The sequence below is a fragment of the Ceratotherium simum genome, chromosome 23 (genome assembly GCF_057802395.1).
Source record: "Ceratotherium simum simum isolate JZ-2026a chromosome 23, ASM5780239v1, whole genome shotgun sequence".
NCBI classification, from domain to species: domain Eukaryota; kingdom Metazoa; phylum Chordata; class Mammalia; order Perissodactyla; family Rhinocerotidae; genus Ceratotherium; species Ceratotherium simum.
Genome location: NC_141922.1, coordinates 30,590,922 through 30,611,082, shown reverse-complemented (window position 1 = coordinate 30,611,082; position 20,161 = coordinate 30,590,922). Strand labels below are relative to the sequence as shown.

Below are 20,161 nucleotides of genomic sequence, written 5' to 3'. Positions count from 1 at the left end.
CTTTATTCAATGATTCATGATTTGGCAGCATCCAGTCTAGCTCCCTGGAGCTCCTTTCTATACAAAATGAAAGACTTTTATACAAAATGCTGTACAAAATGAAAGACTTTTATAGGCAGAGGGGAGCAGGATCAAGGAAGTTAATATGAGGCAAAAAAGCAAATTGTTATTGCAAGGTTACTTTCCCTTAGGGGATGGCAGGGGTCTGTCAGGCAGATTACCTAACTAAGGCTGATCAGGCAATGCCTGTTTGATGGGTTTAAGATCTCATTTCTGGGAGATCCGAAACTGTAATTAAGTTAAGTCTTGGTTTGGTAATATGGGCTTAGCATAAGTGACTCCATTTTGGGTTTTGTTTTTAACACATGGAAAAATAAAGCCTTAAGAGGGACTATGTAGCCCAGGTGAAACCAAAATCCAAAGCCAAATCCCTAACATTATTCTACTTATTTTATCTTCATAGACAATAGAATTATCAAATTAACAATGACCTTAGATAACAGCTAGCCCAGCCTCTCATCCAAACAGAAATCATTTTATAACAAGCACAACAGATCTGTTATTTTTGTTGGAAGGAAAACCTCAAACATATACCAAAAATAGAGAAAATAGTATAATAATTCCCAGTGTACTCATTACCAGTTACCATAATTATCAGCTTTGGTCAATCTTGTTTCGTCTATATGCCCACCCCCTCTCTTCAAGCCCAGGGATTATTTTAAAGCAACCACATATATTTTTCTTTTTATTGAGATATAATTGACATATAACATTGTGTAAGTTTAAGATGTACAATATGTTGATTTGATACATTTATATGTTGCAATACGATTACCACCATAGCATTAGCTAACACTTCTATCATGTCACATAATTATTCTCTCTCTTTTGTGGTGAGAACTATTATGAGCTAGTTTCTTAACAGCTTTGAAGTTTATAATGTAGTATTGTTGACTGTAATCATTGTGCTGTGCATTAGATCTCCAGGACTTATTTATCTATTAGTTGCAAGTTTGTACCCTTAAACGTCTCCCCAATTCTCTCACCCCCTGGCTCCTGGTAACTGGCATTCTACCTTCTGTTTTCGCTAATTTGGCTTTTTTGGATTCCTCGTATAAGTGATATCATATAGTATTTGTCTTTCTCTGTCTGATTTATCTTACTTAGCATAGTGCCCTCAAGGTCCATTCATGTTGTCACAAATGGCAAGATTTCCTTCTTTCTCATGGCTGAATAATGTTCCGTTATTTATACATACTACATCTTCTTTGTCCATTCATCCATTGATGGACACTTAGGTTGTTTCATATCTTGGCAATTGTAAATAAAGCAACCACATATTATTTCATCTAGAAATATTTCATTATGTAACTCTAAGAGACTTTTTAAAAAACATCTATAAGTATCAGACTTAAAAATGTTAGTGATAATTCCTTATCATCAAATGGTTGTTCAAATTCCACTAGTTTTTTCTTTTTCTTTCTTTCTCTCTCTCTTTTTCTTTCTCTTTCTCTTGCACTCTCTTTGTTCAAATCAGTATCTAAATAAGATCCATGTTGCAATTGGTTATGAATCTTAAATCTCTGTGATTCATGTCTCTTTCCTTGCAATTTATTTATGAAAGAAAACAGGTCATCTGTGCTATAGTGTTTCCAACAGTTTAGAATTTAGTGATTGCATCCCTAGAATTTAACTTACTCCTGTCTCCCTTGTATTTTCTATGCATGGGTAGTTTAGAACTAGAAAAATGATTAGACTCAATTTTTAGGCAAGAATTCTTCATAGTTGGTGGTGTACTCTTCCATTAGTAGGCATATAATGTATGATCGTTTCTCCTTTTGTGATGTTAACAGGCATTAATAATCATTGCCTGGATCTATTAAATCACTGAGGTTTAAAATGGTGATATTTTCATTCTACCATTCACTCCTCATTTATAATCTAGACTACTTCTGTGAAGAGAAGCTTCTCCAAACAACTATTTGACTACCCTGAAGGACACGTTTATATAGGAAATGTAAGAAAAATGCTTGATTCTTTCCTCTTATTAGCTAGTTTTCAAAATAATGAGTTGGTTCCCAAGCAGCCTCCAAAGATGACAAGAGGTTTTGTTTTATTTTATTAATATCATTATAAGCTTCATGGATTTAAACATATTTGATATGTTTAAATTTGATATGTTCTAATCCATTATGATTGTTAATCTTATTGATACTCAAAATGCCCCACTATTGATCTTCAGAACCTCTTGCTGTTTGTGCCTAAGTTCTTTTGACGTAACTTAGATTTTTTTGGCCTCTTCCCTTTCTGATATGGCAAGCACATATTGTAATCTTTTTTTCTGAGACTGGGAATACTAAGTTGTTCCTCCAAGTAACCCTCATTCTTTTTAGGAGGGTGGTATTTGGATCCCACAATCTTGGTACCAGAAGTAGAGCATTTATTCTTGACTTGCACTGTTTCAGTAGATCCTCACTTGTTCACAATACCGCCTAGTCCTTTTTGCAACAGCTCTAGTCTTAGAAAATCTTTATTTGGGCAAGCAGTTATCCCACTATAACTTCTGCCTATTGGTCATAGTCTGCCAATAGAAGCTTAAGTGATAAGGATGATGGTAATGATGATCATGATATAAGATCCCAGGCACCGTGCTAAGCATTTAACACATATTATCTCATTTAATCCTCATAGTGCTGTAGCATAATATTGTCCCCCTTTTAAAGATAAAGAAATAGATGATTAGAGGGGTGAAATTTCTCTGACCTTGGATACTAATCAATGTCTGTCTCACTTCAAATCCCGTGATAGACTCTATTCCCATGACAAACTTTCCTTGCTCCTGTAAATTGTTTTGTGATGTAAGTAAGCGCATCTATGGCTTTTGTAGGCCCAGATGGTCTGTAGTAACCATTTCTTTGTCTCTATCTTATTATCCTAATGTCTCTACCATACATCCAATTGCTGGCTCCTGGAATTTGAGACAGACTTTTCTCTTCTAGTACAAAATAACTCTTCTCCAATGCATTTTATTAGATATCAGTTTTTGAAACAAGGAATATCCTCTACTGTTTTTCATCAGCTGTGAATCTCTGTGCCTCAGTTTCCCTATCTAGAAGATGGGAATAATAAAAGTTCCTAACTCATAGAGTGTTCGATGAAAATTAAAGCACACATTGCCTGTTAAGCAATGTGTACAGCACTTGGCACAGAGTCATCCCTCATGGATTGTTGCTGCTGTCACTACTAATCTATGAAATTGCCTCTTGTCACCTCAATGGTACTTATGACAAATTGATCAGCAGATGCTTGGCAATGCATATTCTGGAAGAGCTTATGTAAAGATAATGCCCTTAAAAGTCTTTTAGAGCATCAAAATTGAAATGTCAGGTGAATTGTACCTTGTGCCTTATGGCATGCATTCTCGACAGGGACAGTATCACCACCAGCCAGGTGAAAATTGGCTCTTAGGGGACATAAAAAACTTAGATAAACAATGGTTTGTGGCCTTTCAAAGGGCCACCATACATTAACAGATGTATAGTATATCTGTGGTATTAAAATTTCATGGGGAAAGGAGGCTATTAGAGAAAAAATGTCTAAAAAGTCTCTTAGGGGAGGCAGTGAAAAAAAAGTTTGGAAATACTGCCTTATTTGGATTAAAGGAGCAAAGAAAATCTAATGAGATTTCTATGAAAAATTTGAAAACACATTTGTAATGTGAAAAATTACAACAACTTTTGTAGGTTTTCACAAATTTTTCATTCTGTTCTAAGGGAAAAAATTAATTTTACCTTCCCCCCCCAGGAAATGCAAGAATAAGTAATGTGGAATTTTATCACAGTGGTCAAGAAGGCTTCAGGGCTAGCACAGATCCAAGATATGCTGTGACATTTCTTAACCTAGGACAGGTTTGTACTTTATTTTTAATTTTTGCATATATTCAAAATAAAATATTTTGATTTTGATTTTATTTTCATTTACCTTTACTAGTCATATCTTAGAATTGCTAAGACTATAATCTAATATAATAAAATTTTCTTAGATATTTTTCCCATTAACTTTTTTAGACTCGTAGTAGCATTTGATTCTACGTATTTCATGCATTTATTTATGGTTAGTGAAAAACCATAGAAAAAGGAGTGCAAAGATGAAAGAAATGAAGATCTATAATAGTATTTCACATCTGCATTTTATGTTGCAATAACCAAAAATATTTCCAAATAGTTTTTATTAATGTGAGTATTGCTTAAATTTCTCAAATGAAACACGTCTGTATATCCATGCCTCTGTCAAAAGTGGGAAAATAAATCTTGTGAGAGAGCTAGTGACTTAAGAAAAAATGAGAGAGTTCATGTTTCCTACAGAAATAAAAAATAATCTTGTAGGTTTAAAATTGAAGCCCCTAACCTGCTCATGGACTGGTTCCTATAGACATTTGAATTGTGGCCAGTTGCTGAGAGTATCATCTTCTGTAATTAAAAAAAAAGTCCCTGCTCATCATATAGTAAAATATTCTGAAAAATAATTTTTAGTAGCTTAGCATTTTATAATGATAGAAATATAAATGCATAGAAAAGTACTTGAGAATGTTTTGTCTGTATTTCAAATAAGCATACTTTTTTTGCCTTATTTAATCATACATTCAAGATATATGGAAATTTCCCAGGATTAAAAGACCTACTGGGAAATCATCTCCTTTAATGGAATGTAAATTGAGTATCTTATTTATCAAGGTTTGTTTCCTGAAATCACTTACTTTAATTTTTTTCTTTAAATATATTTTAATTTTATTTTTTAAATGTTCACTGAATCTCAATGTTTTATAGATTCAAGAACATGTCTCATCTTATATTCGAGGCTGTGCATTTCACAATGGCTTTTCCCCAGCAATTGGTGTGTTTGGGACAGATGGATTGGACATAGATGATAACATCATTCACTTTACAGTGGGGGAAGGTAATATAATAATACATGATCCAAATTAAATGTCTTTCTGAGGCAATTTTGTCTGTAAACTCTAGAGCCATGCTGTCCAATTGATCTTTCTGCAAGAATGGAAGTGGTTTATATCTGTGCTAATATGGTAATTACTAAACCACATGTCGTCATTAAGCACTTGAAATGTAGCTAGTGTAACTGAAGAACTGGATTTTTAATTTTTTTTTTCAGTCTTTTTTTTTTTTTTTTTGTGAGGAGATCAGCCCTGTGCTAACATCTGCCAATCCTGCTCTTTTGTTGCTGAGGAAGACTGGCCCTGGGCTAACATCCGTGCCCATCGTCCTCCACTTTATATATGGGATGCTGCCACAGCATGGCTTGCCAAGCAGTGCGTCAGTGCGCACCTGGGATCCGAACCGGCGAACCCCGGGCCGCCACAGCGGAGCGCATGCACTTAACCACTTGCGCCACTGGGCTGGCCCCCTGGATTTTTAATTTTAATTGTACTTAAATTTAATTGCACTTGCTTTACATTTAAGTAGTCACATGTGGCTGTGGCTGCCATATTGGACAGAACAGCCCTAGAAGAATTATTTACCAGTCCATGATCTTATGTGAGTTATCTAATCACAAATAGTTTAAGTTGCTATGACTTAAAATACTGCCCACATATCAATCAAAAAGACGATTCACAAATAAAGATGATTATTTTATAAAAATTATATTCAATTTTAGGTGATTATCCTTTCTTGAATATCAGTACAAAGCATAATACAAACTTACTTAATGTGTATAAATTTATGTGTGTGTTTGCTAAAATCTGAGGTGGAGCCTGTGGACCCACATATTTAACAAGCACCCCAGAAGATTCTAATTCAGGTAGTCTATTAAAGAGGTCGAGTTTCACTATTGAAGAATCCAGAGGGCTCACTCTAAAATCTAAGAGGTTCATTTGTCAGGCTCAAACAGGAAAATTAATTTCATGGAAAAAAATGAAAGACATTCCCCATAGTATTCATTACAAATTTATATGTATTTGGAGGGATTTTCTTTTTTTTACAGGCATAAGAATATGGGGGGATGCCAACAGAGTCCGAGGAAATTTGGTTGCACTTTCAGTTTGGCCTGGAACCTACCAGAACAGAAAAGACCTAAGTTCAACTCTCTGGCATGCAGCAATTGAGGTAGTGCGAACAAATCTGTAATTATAATTACACAAAGTTATAATTTATAATGTCCTTATTGAACATTATACTTTCTATAGAAATTGTAAATCTCAAAATGTCATTGAAAACCATTTCTTCCTTGGATAAAGATTGATGAACTAACAGAATGAGCTAAGTAAAGGAGTGAATGAATTTTCTTAAAAGATGTTGTGAGCTCCAATAGCTGTTGGATTTTTCTTTGTGTTGATGTCCATTGGTTTAAATAATTCTCCTATTTCCTTGCTTCTCCAACGTTAATTATCGCTTTCAAGTTCCAGTATAGGGTCTCTCTGCTGCTAATTGACTGAGTGCCTTGCACATATTACAACTTAACTCTGGATTTAGTTTACTTCCATATTTATATGGAAAATTAGAATGATAGACTATAGCATCTCTAAAATCTCTCATCTAAAATTCTTATGATTCTATATGCAAAGTGTTTTACACTTATCTGATATTACTAATCGGACCGTTCTTGTTTCCCATGAAGTTTTGTCAATTACTATAGGTCTTTATTGAGGTGAAGAGTGAGATTACAGGCAAGAAAATAGAAAGTGCAGAAAAAGGATTTGGAGGAAACACAGCTTCCTCTTATTTTTATTTTATTTACCTATGCCATAGGAACAAAAAGGAATTAAAAATAGCTCTCTTTGAAAGATGGGATAAGATTGAGTTCTATTTTTGTGCAACTGTTAATAATCACCCTAAAGTAAAATCTGAAAGCCTGCGACTTAGTATACATTTATGAGGTAATAATGTTCTCTTTTCATCTATTTATAGATGTTAGAATGTAATCAAATGTCAATTCCAATTCTTTCAAGTTATCTATATCTTTTGAAAGAAAAGGTACTTATTTTACTTTTAGAAATTTCATTTAACTCGATGTTTATCGCAATCTTTAAAAATAAAAGTGTTTAATATGCTTTAAATAATTGAGATCTTGACTGTTTTGCTGACACCATAGGCAAGAACTAAATCTTCTGTGCTCTATTCTTTTCCTTTTCCGCCACTTTGACTTAAGGTTCATAAAATAAAATTGTTTAGTAATTACCTGACACTCATGGTAACCCAGTTATTTATTATAGCAGATTTTATTTAAACTAGTGAATGCCACTATTGAATCTTATGGTCCACTGTAATTGCCTTAGTTGTCTTTTTCTTCATAAATCAAATTGATAACAGAATATCACCAAAAAGAGTGGTAAAATCCTTGTAATCTTGCTATAATACTGGAATTTGGTCTATGCCTTATTGAACCACATCCAGTGAATTTTGTGACTGAAATAAAAAACAATCTCTTTAATGGAGTTTTCTAATGAAGTCTAAGGTATAGTATGTAGTGATGGTTTTACACCAAGAACCTAAGATAATTTCAATACTTCATTTGTATTATAAATTTGAATGGGCGAATAAGGAATTAAATTTTTCCTCCTGCAAGTGTAGTCATAATTAGTTTTCCTATGTATGTTACATACTTACTCACATTGTATAATTGTGTAAGAGCCTGACTCAAAGCATTTTCTTTATCTAGATAAATAGAGGGACCAATACAGTCTTACAAAATAACGTCGTGGCTGGATTTGGAAGGGCTGGATACCGCATAGATGGTGAACATTGCTCAAGTAAGTCTTTGGCATAGAGTCACTGAAACTAGGAAAGAACTTGTCCAAATTTGTTAGAAGTAAATAATTATTGTTTGTAAGTTGAATATGTACTATCTTCTCCTGGATGCTGAAAGAACTCAACAAGCTAAATTATTTTAGAGAATATTGGGTCTAAAGAAAAAATTAAACTCGATTTTCTTCTCATCCTTCACCCACATCAACCCTCTTAGGCAGTCCCAGGATGCCACGCTCTCCTCTGGTCCTAGGATTCTGCAGTCCCCAGTGCTCTCCTGAGACCCCTTCGCCATCCTCGTCCTCCTGGGGCTGGGCCTTGCTACTACCCAGGCCTCCCCTTGATAGTCACTGCCCCAGGGAGGTCCCTGAGCCCCAGACTGAAGGAGGTAACCAGCCCTGTCTTTGTGATACCCCCATGTCCTTCAGTCCAAATCCTATCCCATTGGCTGTGCCTGCCAAGGTGTGTTTGCATTCCTGATCCCACTGGAATGTGAGCTCTTCCTGGACAAGGAGTATCTCTATTCTATCCCTGTGACTGTGGAGGGAGGTAAGGAGGAAAGAGAAAATCAAAGAGGGATAACCAGAGAGACAGAGTGAACTAGGGAGTATAAGGGAGGAAAAGAGAGGGTAAAGTAGAGCTTGGGGGACAGTTGGGTCCAATGGAATTGGAAAGACACAATAAGAGTGAAAGAGAGTAACTTGGGCAGGAAGCAGTGGGATAAATGAAAATAAACAGAAAGGGGATCAGCAGAGAGATGCAGGACAGAATAGGACCAGGGGTTTTGACCAATAGTAACAAGGGAATAAAAGAAGACTAGACGTCCCCCCAAAAATAGGCTTTTAAGAGTAAGTGTTTTCCATGTTTATGATCCAAAAACTCTAACGGCAACCGAAATTTTTGATTTGGCTGGTATTAGAACAGTGAGTACCTCATCCCACTACCACTTTCCCAAAAGGAGCACTTCAAAGCATAGAGATACATACTTATGGGGGCATGCCACTATTTTATGCTTCTGCTTTAAAGGAATAAATGCTCGCTGTTCATGTGTTAAAGCCTGCGAGCCTGAAAAAGTCAAAGGACGTGAACAGTTCTCAGCTACATTTCTCTCTATCAGATGAGTAAACCTCAAGAATTAGCTGAACAACTGCTCTCACGGCAAGGCTGTAGGGAAACAAGAATATTTACACATTGCTGGTTGGAGCACAAAACGATATAACCCCTACAGAGGGGAAAGTGGCAAGGCTACCAAAATTATAAGGCGTTTCCCTTGGACTCAGCATTCCCACTTCTGGTAATCTAACATTTGCCTCTACAGCAGTCAGAAAAGGATTTGTGAAGAAGGTTATTCATCAAAGCATTGTGTGTACTAGCAGAAAACTGAAAGCTACCCTGTGTCCAGTAATGGTGGGCTAGTTATATAGCCAAACCTTGGCACACTAGGCCCCTCCAAAAAAGGAGGAGGAAGATACATATCTATGTGTTGATATGGAGAAATATCCAGGATATTCTAAAGTGAGAGATGGAGATTGCAGAACAGTATATATAATACTGTTTTGTGTATAATATGTTTTGTGGAAGAAAGGGAAGGAAATGTGTATGGTATTTGTGTTTACCTACAGAAACACAGTGTAAAAACAAAAAGTCATAGAAGGTGAGTGGGAACAGGGTGACTGGTGACTTATTGTTTTATAACTTTTTATCGCTTCTTAACCTTTCAACTAGGTAAATGAATTATCAGATAAAAAAGTGAATTATCAGATCAGGAAAGTAAAAACTAATAGAGCTGCAGGCCTTACCTCTTGAGAAATTTAAAGGAAATGGAATTTTCTCTGAAAGATTTACGTCCGTTCCACAGTTCACTTTTTTATCTCAGTGTCGTTATTTTTAAGATTCTTTGAATCAGCATTTCAACGAATTGAAAAATTGTTGGGCTTAAGCTAATTTTATTCTTGTGCAAAATACATTTTGAAGGAATAAAACAACTTTGTCAACAGATTCAATTGATTCCTTGATATAGTCTCTTATTAGATATTTTAGTTCCCAACAGTTTAAATTGGCTTTTCTTTGACTTAACATTTTAAAATTTGTAATTTCTCTACAACTTTTTTGAAGTATTGTTGTGTTTTTTTTGAAAATCCACATATGACCTGTGAATATGAGTATTTGCTAATATGTATAATGCCATGTAATGCATTTTTCATTGACTATATTGATATTCCTAAATAATCGAGAGTGTTCATAAGGTGGTTTTGGATTTAGAGGAAGTGAAATATGAGACCTTATAGAGGAATTGAGGGTTCAAGTTCCTGGAATGGGACATCAACTTATGCAATCCATCTCCCAGAGAAGTGAGAGGCTGGGATGCTTGGAAGGGAACTATGACCCACGCTGGGTCCAGGGGTGGAGCTGTACTTGTCCACGGGGCTACATTGTATGGAACCAAGGGAGAGAATGCAAACAGCCTCTTATGGAGGAAACAAAATAGAAACCAGGCAGACCATAAGTCAAATGTCAACCCCAAAGGACTAGGAAGAAAGGAAAATCAATAGAAAATAGGAGGAAGTCAGATACAGAGAGACTTGGACATGAGAGCTGGTACTAAGTACAACTTAGGAGGTGCTGCTGCTCTTTATAGGGAATCCTCCAATTTATGCCTGGTTGGGAGGGAGTTACTAGGGTTACTAATCTGATATGGACATAAGTAAAATTTTCATAAAAATCCACTTGTTGGGGCATAGCAGTTAAGTGTGCACGCTCTGCTCCGGCGGCCTGGGGCTCGGATCCTGGGCGTGCACCGACGCACCACTTGTCAAGCCATGCTGTGGTGGCGTCCCATATAAAGTAGAGGAGGATGGGCACGGATGTTAGCCCAGGGCCAGTCTTCCTCAGCAAAAAAAGAGGAGGATTGGCGACAGATGTTAGCTCAGGGCTAATCTTCCTCACGAAAAAAAAAATCCACTTGTTATCTTATATATTAATAATGAGTAAAGCTTCCATTTATTGAGGCACTTTACATGAGTTATTTCATTTCATTTTGAAACAATCCTGAAGTAGGCATTAAAGCTTTTTATATATGAGGAAACTGAGGTTCTGAAAGGTTAAACAACTTTCCCAAGATCATACATACGTTAATTGAACAAATATTTAATGAGCACCTCTCTCAGCATTACCTTCTAGGCTCTAGGAACATGGTGGTGAATGAGCTAGACACAGTGTCTTCTCTCATGAAGCTTACATTCTAATAGGAGAAAGGAGACGGATAATTCACAAATAAGTAATGATAAAATATCAAGTGAAAAAAATTCTAATTGCCATGTGAAGTGAATGAGGTGCTACTTTGAATCAGGTAGTCAGAGAAGGCCTTCCAAGGCAGTGACACTTAACTTGAGAATGGGATGACCAGAAGGAATCAGCAACAAAAAGGTGTGCAGGGGAAGCATTTCACAGACAGCAAGTGGTATCCTTTGTTTCAAGTTTAGCCTTGTTTTAATCTAACTTCATGCTCTTTCTAGTGAAATTCATGTTTGATTTAATCAGATATAGTAAATTAAGGGTGCTAACACTAAACCAAACTTTTGCAAATGAGTATACAGTTATTCTGAGTAACAGTGAAGGGACAAAATTAGATAAGAGTAAATACCAAATAGAGTAAACCATAAATGGCTGAACCATAAAAATATTTGATCATCTTGTTAAAATTTGCATAACAATTTTATATTTAATTTTTAAAAGAATTTTAACTTTGACCAATGCTGCTTATAAAACTATATGACATGACTTGTAATGTTAATTCTCTGGTTCTGTATTTCCTTCCAAGGTCAGTTTAATCCCATGGAAAAGTGGTTTGACAACGAAGCCCATGGAGGTTTGTATGGTATCTATATGAACCAAGACGGCCTTCCTGGATGTTCTCTTATACAGGGATTTACCATTTGGACATGCTGGGATTATGGAATTTATTTTCAGGTAAACTGATTCAAGATGGTGATTATTTATTTTCTTTCATGATTGTATTTTGTACTGTGTAATCTACAAGTTGTATTACAGACGACAGAGAGTGTGTATATCTATAACGTGACCTTGGTTGACAATGGAATGGCCATTTCTTCAATGATTTACACGCCAGCTGCTGTATCTCACAAAATTTCCAGTAAAACAGTGCAAATTAAGGTAAGAAATGAAGACAGCCACACGAAGGAGGAACAACTCTAAGAAGGGTAAAATTATTGAAGGACCAATACAAATGATCTCTTTGATTTCTACCCCCGGCTAGTCCAAACCTCCTGTCTTTGCTCTCATTGCCTTCTACCAGGAAGCTCTCCGTCCTTCTCTCTCCTCCCCTCTTCCCTCACCTCTTCTAGGTTATCATCTGCTAATTTTGCCACAGTTAGTTAAATTTACATTCCCTCTATGAAGTCTTTCCTGGACCAGCTTAGGTAGCATTGACACTCCTCCTTGTTCCTACTGTTCCCTGGACATATTTCTATCATAGAAACATAACATGTCATTATATAAAATTATTTACATGCCTGTCTTCCCCCTCCCACTTTGAGTGTCATTCCACGCAGGGCAGAAATCACATCTTTTTCATCTTGGTTTAATGAATGATGCACTCCTCAAACTTACAGGTTGTGTTTTGCTACAGTGGAATTCAGTATTATCCATGACTATGTTTTCCTTTAGGAAAAGCTATTATTAAAGCTTTACTGTTTGAATCTTTTTTAACAGAGCTCATTAATCATTGGAAGTAGCCCTGAATTTAATTGCTCTGATGTCCTAACTAATGATGATCCCAATATTGAACTTTCCGCTGCCCATCGGAGTTCTAGACCTCCATCAGGTGAAAATTTTAGATCTCTAATTTTGGTGTTCATCTGAGTGCATATTCAAATTTCATTAACTTTCTTCTTTTTATAAAAGGTGGGAGAAGTGGGATTTGCTGGCCTACTTTTGCTTCAGCACATAACATGGCACCCCGGAAACCCCATGCAGGGATCATGAGTTACAACGCCATCAGTGGCCTTTTGGACGTCTCAGGCAAGTTTAAACATAGTCTTTGGCACATCTAGTCAATTAAGTTCTATAAAGAATATGTAGAGTATAACTATTCATGTAACATTGTTAGTAAAAAATAAGGATTTAAATGAATTTGTATATGAATCTGCTCAATATGACGGGCAAAGAAATCAGACATCAGAGTCAATTTCAAGAATGACTCCCTGGCAAAATTCAAATATATTAAAGAATTGACATTTCATTTTCCTTCTAAAACAACAGAAAAAACACTGGTATCATGATTTAATATTAATTGGTTTCTATAAACTGTAAAAGCCCTTTCATATAAGTAGCGTTGTGTATATATATATTTTTTTATTGTGGTAACATTGGTTTATAACATTATATAAATTACAGGTATTCATCATTATATTTCAATTTCTGTGTGGATTACATCGTTTACCACCCAAAGACTAATTACAATCCATCAGAGCACACGTGTGCCTAATCACCCCTTTTGCCTCCCTCCCTCCCCGCTTCCCCTCTGGTAACCACCAGTCCATCTCTGTCTCTATGTGATTGATTGTTGTTTTTATCTTCTATTTATGAGTGAGATCATACGGTATTTGACTTTCTCCCTCTGACTTACTTTGCTTAGCATAATACCCTCAAGTTCCATCCATGTTGTCATAAATGGCCAGATTTCATCATTTTTTATGGCTGAGTAGTATTCCACTGTATACCACATCTTCTTTATCCATTCCTCCCCTTGATGGGCACCTAGGTTGCTTCCAAGTCTTGGCTATTGTGAATAATGCTGCAATGAACATAGGGTGCATGTATCTTTATACATTGGTGTTTTCATGTTCTTCGATATGGTGATTTAAATATTAATTAGTTTCCATAAATTGTAAAAGCCCTTTTGTATAAGTAGAGTTATATATTATTATCCTTTTTTACAAGTTAAGAAATTTAAACTCATATAATTTACGGGCTCATATAATCTTGCCGAAATCCCACTGCTATTGGCAGAGTTAGGATTAGAATCAAGATCTTCTGACTTGAAAGCCACTGTTCTTTCACCGAACCAGGCTGCCTGCTTAAAAATGTAAAATAATTATGTATAAATTAATGTATGAACATATCAATTATCTTCATTTTGCCCATTAAATACATTGTTGCATTCTCTGTTTCAGTTTACCAAGTCTCCCTTTCATGATAATTTTAACCAGAGTCTCCTAGAAGAAAGTGGTTTAATAAATAGACATCTAAGTTTTGACATACTATTTCTCACAACTTTAAGTCCCAGAAATGCACTGAGTTACTTGTAATGATGATACCCTTGCCAAAAATTATTTAACATGATATATAAGTTTTAGTTGAACATATATTGTTCAATAAATTAAAAATATGTTCTGGAATATTATAAATATCATATAGGAATAAAAATATCCTTATGAAATAGAACCTTATAAATAAAAATATCTTGAAGAAACACAAATAACTGTTCTTCTTTTATAAGACATAGTTGTAAAAGATAATATATAAATCATGGTTGTCTTTGGCTGGGTTCACTAGAAGCAGAGCCTTAGATGAGGATTTCTGTGCAAGTATTTTCTTGAAGAAATGCTCTCAGGAGAAAGGGATGGAAGCAGAATAGGACGAGGGAAATTGCTAAGCCAGGATGTGGTATAAGCTGGAGAAGGGCCTCACTTGATCCCACTGGGAGCTCTGGCATATAAATTGCCACCGAGTTGATCTCACATTTGAGGTAAGTGGTGGCAATTTGTACCCCCAAGTGAGTGAATACATCTGCCACTGTAAGGAGGGTCTTGACTTTCCTGGGTGACGTGACTCCTGTTTGTCCAAGGCTGAGTCTCTGGAAAAGATGGCCCCTCTGATCTGTTAGCAGTCAATAGTCACAGAGGTGGGAGATGGGTGCGCCAGCTTGTCTCCACTTCAGTCCTTTCCATGACCCACTCAGATCCACTTGCTTCGTTCCTTCAGTTAGTTGTATTAAGTTTGTCCCACCAAGACATGATTTCTCCAGGATCCTGGATGGTCACAATTTCTGGGAAAAGTTATCAAAAGAAGGTTAGTGGTCACACTGCCACAGCCGGTCCCAAGACCATGAATGATACTCATCATCTCCCTTCTCCATCACCCTTTCTAAATTTCCCTCCTCCTTGGCTAGCACTTCTGCTAGTCAAGATGGCTTGCTTCACCCACACCCTCATCTCTGTTGTAAATAAGCCCAGGTTACTGTTCCCTTATTAGGCCATGATTGCTGTACTTGCTCATCTACGGTCCACACTGGGCATGAGCCCCAGTGGGTCATGCGAGTGCAGACATAGTCCTCCCTGCCTCTGTTATGTAGTAGTAGCCCTTCCTCTGCATGGTGATCAGGCTCCATTACCCATGACGAATGGTAAATGCTGACAAGGAACCCAAAGAACCATGAGGTAACCATAGCTTTATGTTTACTGAGTTTCTTACTATGTTTCATGGTAGAATCACTCTCACTTTGGGAACCCTGACCCCAAGACTCATAGAACCTACAATTATAGGATTGGAAACACAAATTTCCCAAGTGGGTTTCTAGAGGTGTTGGTGAACAAAGTTATTCCTCCTCCCAGCCCTTGCTACCAGTGCTCATACTATATTTGGGGAATTCAGCACCATATAATAGCTGTTGGTTTTAGGTGAGTAACACATTCTTGCACATTGTCATCTCCAAAGCTGGCACCTCAGCTGTGCCTTCAGGAGACTCTTCCACCAGTCTGTTAGGCTGACAGTTTCCAGATGCTGCATAGGGGGTTGTCATGTGCACACTGCCAAACCTCTTTTGCCAAAAGTGTGTTCTTTGGTCCAGGTGATGGTATGCAGGATCTCATGCAGTTAGATCACTCTGTGAGCCCTAGGATGGTGGTGCTGACTGAGTCTCTGTAAGCAGCAAAGGAAAACCCATACCAGGAATACAAATTAATCCCAAGCAGGATAAGTTATTACCCTTTCCAGGGTGGAAGAAATTTGATTCAATTGACTGGTTTCCTGAGGAATGGTAGTGTACTGGAAACTCAGATTTGGTCTCTGTGGCTGGCAAGTCAGGTCAGATATTATGCCTGGGAAAGAAGGAGCCCATGCTCTTGGGCCCATGTATATACTCCATCTCCACCCCAAGGCTGCTACGTTCCTAAACCTAATACACAAGAATTTGAGTGGTAAAGGACAGAGATTAGAAGACATCTACTGGCCATGTCATCCTGTTCCTTTGTTTCTTTAGTGCTTCTTCTGTAGTGGATGCTCTTTGGTGATCATTAACGTGTCCTTTGTGTTCATTCCCATAGCCCCGGCCACATGCTTTCCTCCCAGGCTTCCTTTTACCTAATCATAGAGTCTCGTTCCTTCCTGGCCCCTGACCAACCAGCTAAGTCAGTTACCACTTCCTGTAGTCCATGTTTATCCTTACCTCAGACCACTTCTCTCTTCACACAAAGTAGATCACCCTGTGCGCTACTCAAATTTCTATCCATTAGTATAATCTGCCCACACCACCACTCTTTCAAGGCCGTCACTAGCTGGAGTTGAAATGCATTGGCATTACAATCATGCACCACATAACAACATTTTGGTCAATGATGGACCACATATACGACGGTAGTCCCATAAGATTAGTACCATATAGCCTAGGTGTGTAGCAGGCTATACCATTTAGGTTTGTGTAAGTACACTCTATGATGTTCACACAACAACAAAATCACCTTATGATGCATTTCTCAGAACATATCATGTAAGTGACAGATGACTGTATATAACAGATTCATTCCTATATGTCCATTTTTCAGAGCCTTTTGGCCCCTTCTTCCACAGTCTGCCATGGGAATTCTCACAATTCTACTTCATTTAATGTGTACCATCATCTTTTCCAAGCTTAGAAAAGCCGTGCCAGCAACATGAAGAATACCCCCATCCATGTTGGCACACTCTCCCTTATCCAGCTTATATTCTGTCCCCCTTGATCCAACACCATCACGATTTACTCCCAGACATATTCTCCTGATTCCTGCCAATATTCCTGCCTGACGGGAGAAGTTCTAGGCCAGCTATGGGATGAGAGGGATTATACATCAAAGGAGCCATGGGACAAGTTCCTGTATCATCATTCCCTCTCATCCCATAGCAGGTCTAGAAATTACCCAGTCAGGCCATGTCGAGCTTGACCCTAGTTATTGCTCTGTTTGCTAGAAGGGGAGATGGGGACAGATCCTGAGAAGGGCAAGATTTACCTTGTAAGACACTTGCCTCTTCTGAGGTCTCTGCATGATTTCAAACAAGTAAGGCAGGAGAGCTATCCTCTAATAGGGGTGAAGTGGACCACTTTTTCAGATCCAGGGCATTCAAAGGGAATCTGCGATTTCAAGGTTCAAGTGCATTTTCCCATATATTCCCCTCCTAACTCAGGGTCCCACTCCTCTTCTATCATGGCCCTGTCTTTGATGTAGGAGACTTGCCAGGGCTGAGAATTCAACTTTCTATGAATGTGCTGCTAGTTTCATGATTAGGTCCTGAGGTTTGCCTTGAATTTGTGACTGATCATCATAGCTTGTATTTTGTCTCTTCAAAGCATCAATGATGGTCAACCACAGTCACCTACTTCTAGTTTCTTTGTGGCTACTCTTTCCTCTGTACCACTTCAATGCCAAAGTTACTGTATAAGATTAAGTGCACGCACTCCGCTGCTGGCGGCCCGGGTTCGGATCCCAGGCACACACTGAGGCACCACTTGTCAGGCCATGCTGTGGCAGCGTCCCATATAAAGTGGAGGAAGATAGGCACAGATGTTAGCCCAGGGCCAGTCTTCCTCAGCAAAAAGAGGAGGATTGCCATGGATGTTAGCTCAGGGCTGATCTTCCTCACAAAAAAAAAAAAAAAGTTACTGTATAAGCCAGAGCATCTCCTTCCACTTAGATGCCTTCCCAGTTCACCACAGGTGAAAGTCTTAACAATTGCACTATTACAGCATGCTGGGGACTCTCAGTACTCCAGCTACCACCAGTAATGGGTCCTCATTCCCATCTAGTCAGCAAATGATCTAACTTCATTATTGCATCATTACAGTGTGTATCTTAGGACCACTTCTGGTACCAGCTGTCTAGGTCAGGTAGTCTAGAAATAGAGGCAGAGATGGGAATCTTGTGCAAGTGGTTCGTTGAAGGTGTGCTCTCATGAGAAAGGGAGTGAGGGAAGTAGAATAGGGCAGAGGAAGTTGCTAAGGCAGGATATGGCCTCAGCTGGAGTCTAGCTCCTGCTTGATACCTCAGGGAGCTATGGAGCATAAGTTGCACACCTTAGTTTCCCCGCCTTGAGGCAAGAAGGCCTTCTGTATCCCTTGTCAGTGAGGCATGGCTACTCCTTTGGTGGTGGTGTTGAGGAGGGCATAGTCTCCCAGGAGAGGGAGTTGTCAAGTGGTCAAGGTCAATTCTCCAGAGAAGGAGGCAGCTATGAATGGTTAGCAGCCAACACTTATAGGAGCTAGAGATGGGTACACTGGACCAGTAAAGGAGACCTGCACAGGATACAAACAGCATCTGCTACTGTGGTATTTTATTACTACTCATCTACAGGCTCATATTCATGCACATACAGTATCTTAGGAGAAAGTGTAATCAAGGAGGGTAGTAGATACCACATACTGATTTTAAGAATTTTTGGAGTCACATTTTGCTTTTTTCTGTTTTGAGTTATTGCATTTTAAGTACAAAGGAGATTAAGTTTTCAGATGTAGTCAGTTTTATCTTTTGGCCACACAATATGTGCAATAAAGCCAAGAGAATAACAGTGTTTCGGTTAGCCTTTGCTGCCTATCAAACCATCCCCCAAATTTAGAGGCCTTAAACAGCCATTCATTAGCTCATGATTCTGTGGATCGGCAATTTGGGCTTTATTCAGCTGGGTAGTTCTTCTGCCGGTCTCACCTAGGATTATTTCTTAGGCTGCCATCACTTTACAGGATGGCTAGGGGCTGGTTAGTCAAGGATAGTGTCACTTCCATGTCTGGTGGTTGGTGCTGGCCATTGGTTGGGGTAATGGGGAGGACTGAGCCACATGTGTCCTAGGCTAATTCACATGCTGGAAGTCATGGAATTTCCCAAGAACACCGAGAGAGAGAGAGCCCTAATATGCAAGCACTTTTCAGATCTGTTTATACCACAATAGCTCTTGTCCCATTGTCCAAAGCAAATCACAGAGAAAATACACCAAGCCCAGAGAAAATATGGGAGAGGCCTACTCAATGGTGTTGATATAGGGAGGCAACAATCTACGACAAATAGTGGTGGACTTATGTGCCACATAAGGTGAAAGCTCCATGTTCAATGCAGTGTTAATTGATGTGTTTGGTGGAATGTGTATGAAATGAAACTGATTTTATCACTTTCTCTATAGAAAATAATTATTTTTCTATCATTTATGTTTTAGATTCAACATTTGTTGGATTTAAAAATGTTTGTTCAGGTGAAACTAATGTGGTATTCATTACTAACCCTTTAAATGAGGATTTACAGCATCCAATCCATGTGAAGAACATACAGCTGGTTGATACTATGGAACAATCAAAAATATTTATACATAGGCCTGATGTAAGGTAAAATATATGAACACTCAGTCTTTTCATCCTTGTCGTGATAGTTTTCCATGATTTTCTTCCCCTGCCATAGATCTGAGAAAGTTTCTATATTAACGTAACTGTTCATTTCTATAAAATTTTAATTAACATTATGAAAATTAAGACTATTTAATATATCTGTGTTTTCAGTTAAGTTGAAGAAGCTGGGCCTTAATATGTATGTTTTCTTATACAATTTTTTTTTGTGATAAAATAATACCATCATTAATCATAAAAGAGACGGGGTCAGAATTTTGTTGTATATTAATATCTCTCCATTAATAGTCATTCAGAGTAAGAGACATTTTTATAATTTCTTCCCTTTTCCTTATCTCTTTTGTTTCCTGTTACTTCTCAAATATCTTATCACATCCCCCCCAACATGTACCTGGAAATTAAGTGTCAGTCATTATAATCACCGTGACTGAGAATATGTAGAAACTTAGAACAGTGATTTTTCAATCACAAAGGTCAGGACGGCCCTGTGGCTTAGCGGTTAAGTGCGCGCGCTCTGCTGCTAGTGGCCCAGGTTTGGATCCCGGGCGCGCACCGACACACTGCTTCTCCGGCCATGCTGAGGCCACATCCCACACACAGCAACTAGAACGATGTGCAGCTATGACGTACAGCTATCTACTGGGGCTTTAGGGGGAATAAATAAATAAATAAATAAATAAATAAAATTATCAATCACAAAGGTCAGTTGGTGTCAGAATATTTCCAGAAGCTGAACCACTTA

The 20,161-nt window shown here is 37.9% G+C and overlaps 1 protein-coding gene across 1 annotated transcript in view; it reads left to right on the top strand.

Annotated features, from left to right (window-relative positions):
• The window catches only part of PKHD1L1 (PKHD1 like 1), a 152,328-nt gene that overhangs the window by 109,627 nt on the left and 22,540 nt on the right, over positions 1–20,161 (top strand). The window contains 9 exon segments of the mRNA XM_087447119.1: positions 3,805–3,908; positions 4,827–4,956; positions 6,001–6,122; positions 7,675–7,765; positions 11,581–11,729; positions 11,811–11,933; positions 12,492–12,603; positions 12,684–12,800; positions 19,236–19,401. Coding sequence (XP_087303245.1) covers positions 3,805–3,908; positions 4,827–4,956; positions 6,001–6,122; positions 7,675–7,765; positions 11,581–11,729; positions 11,811–11,933; positions 12,492–12,603; positions 12,684–12,800; positions 19,236–19,401 — 1,114 coding nt within the window.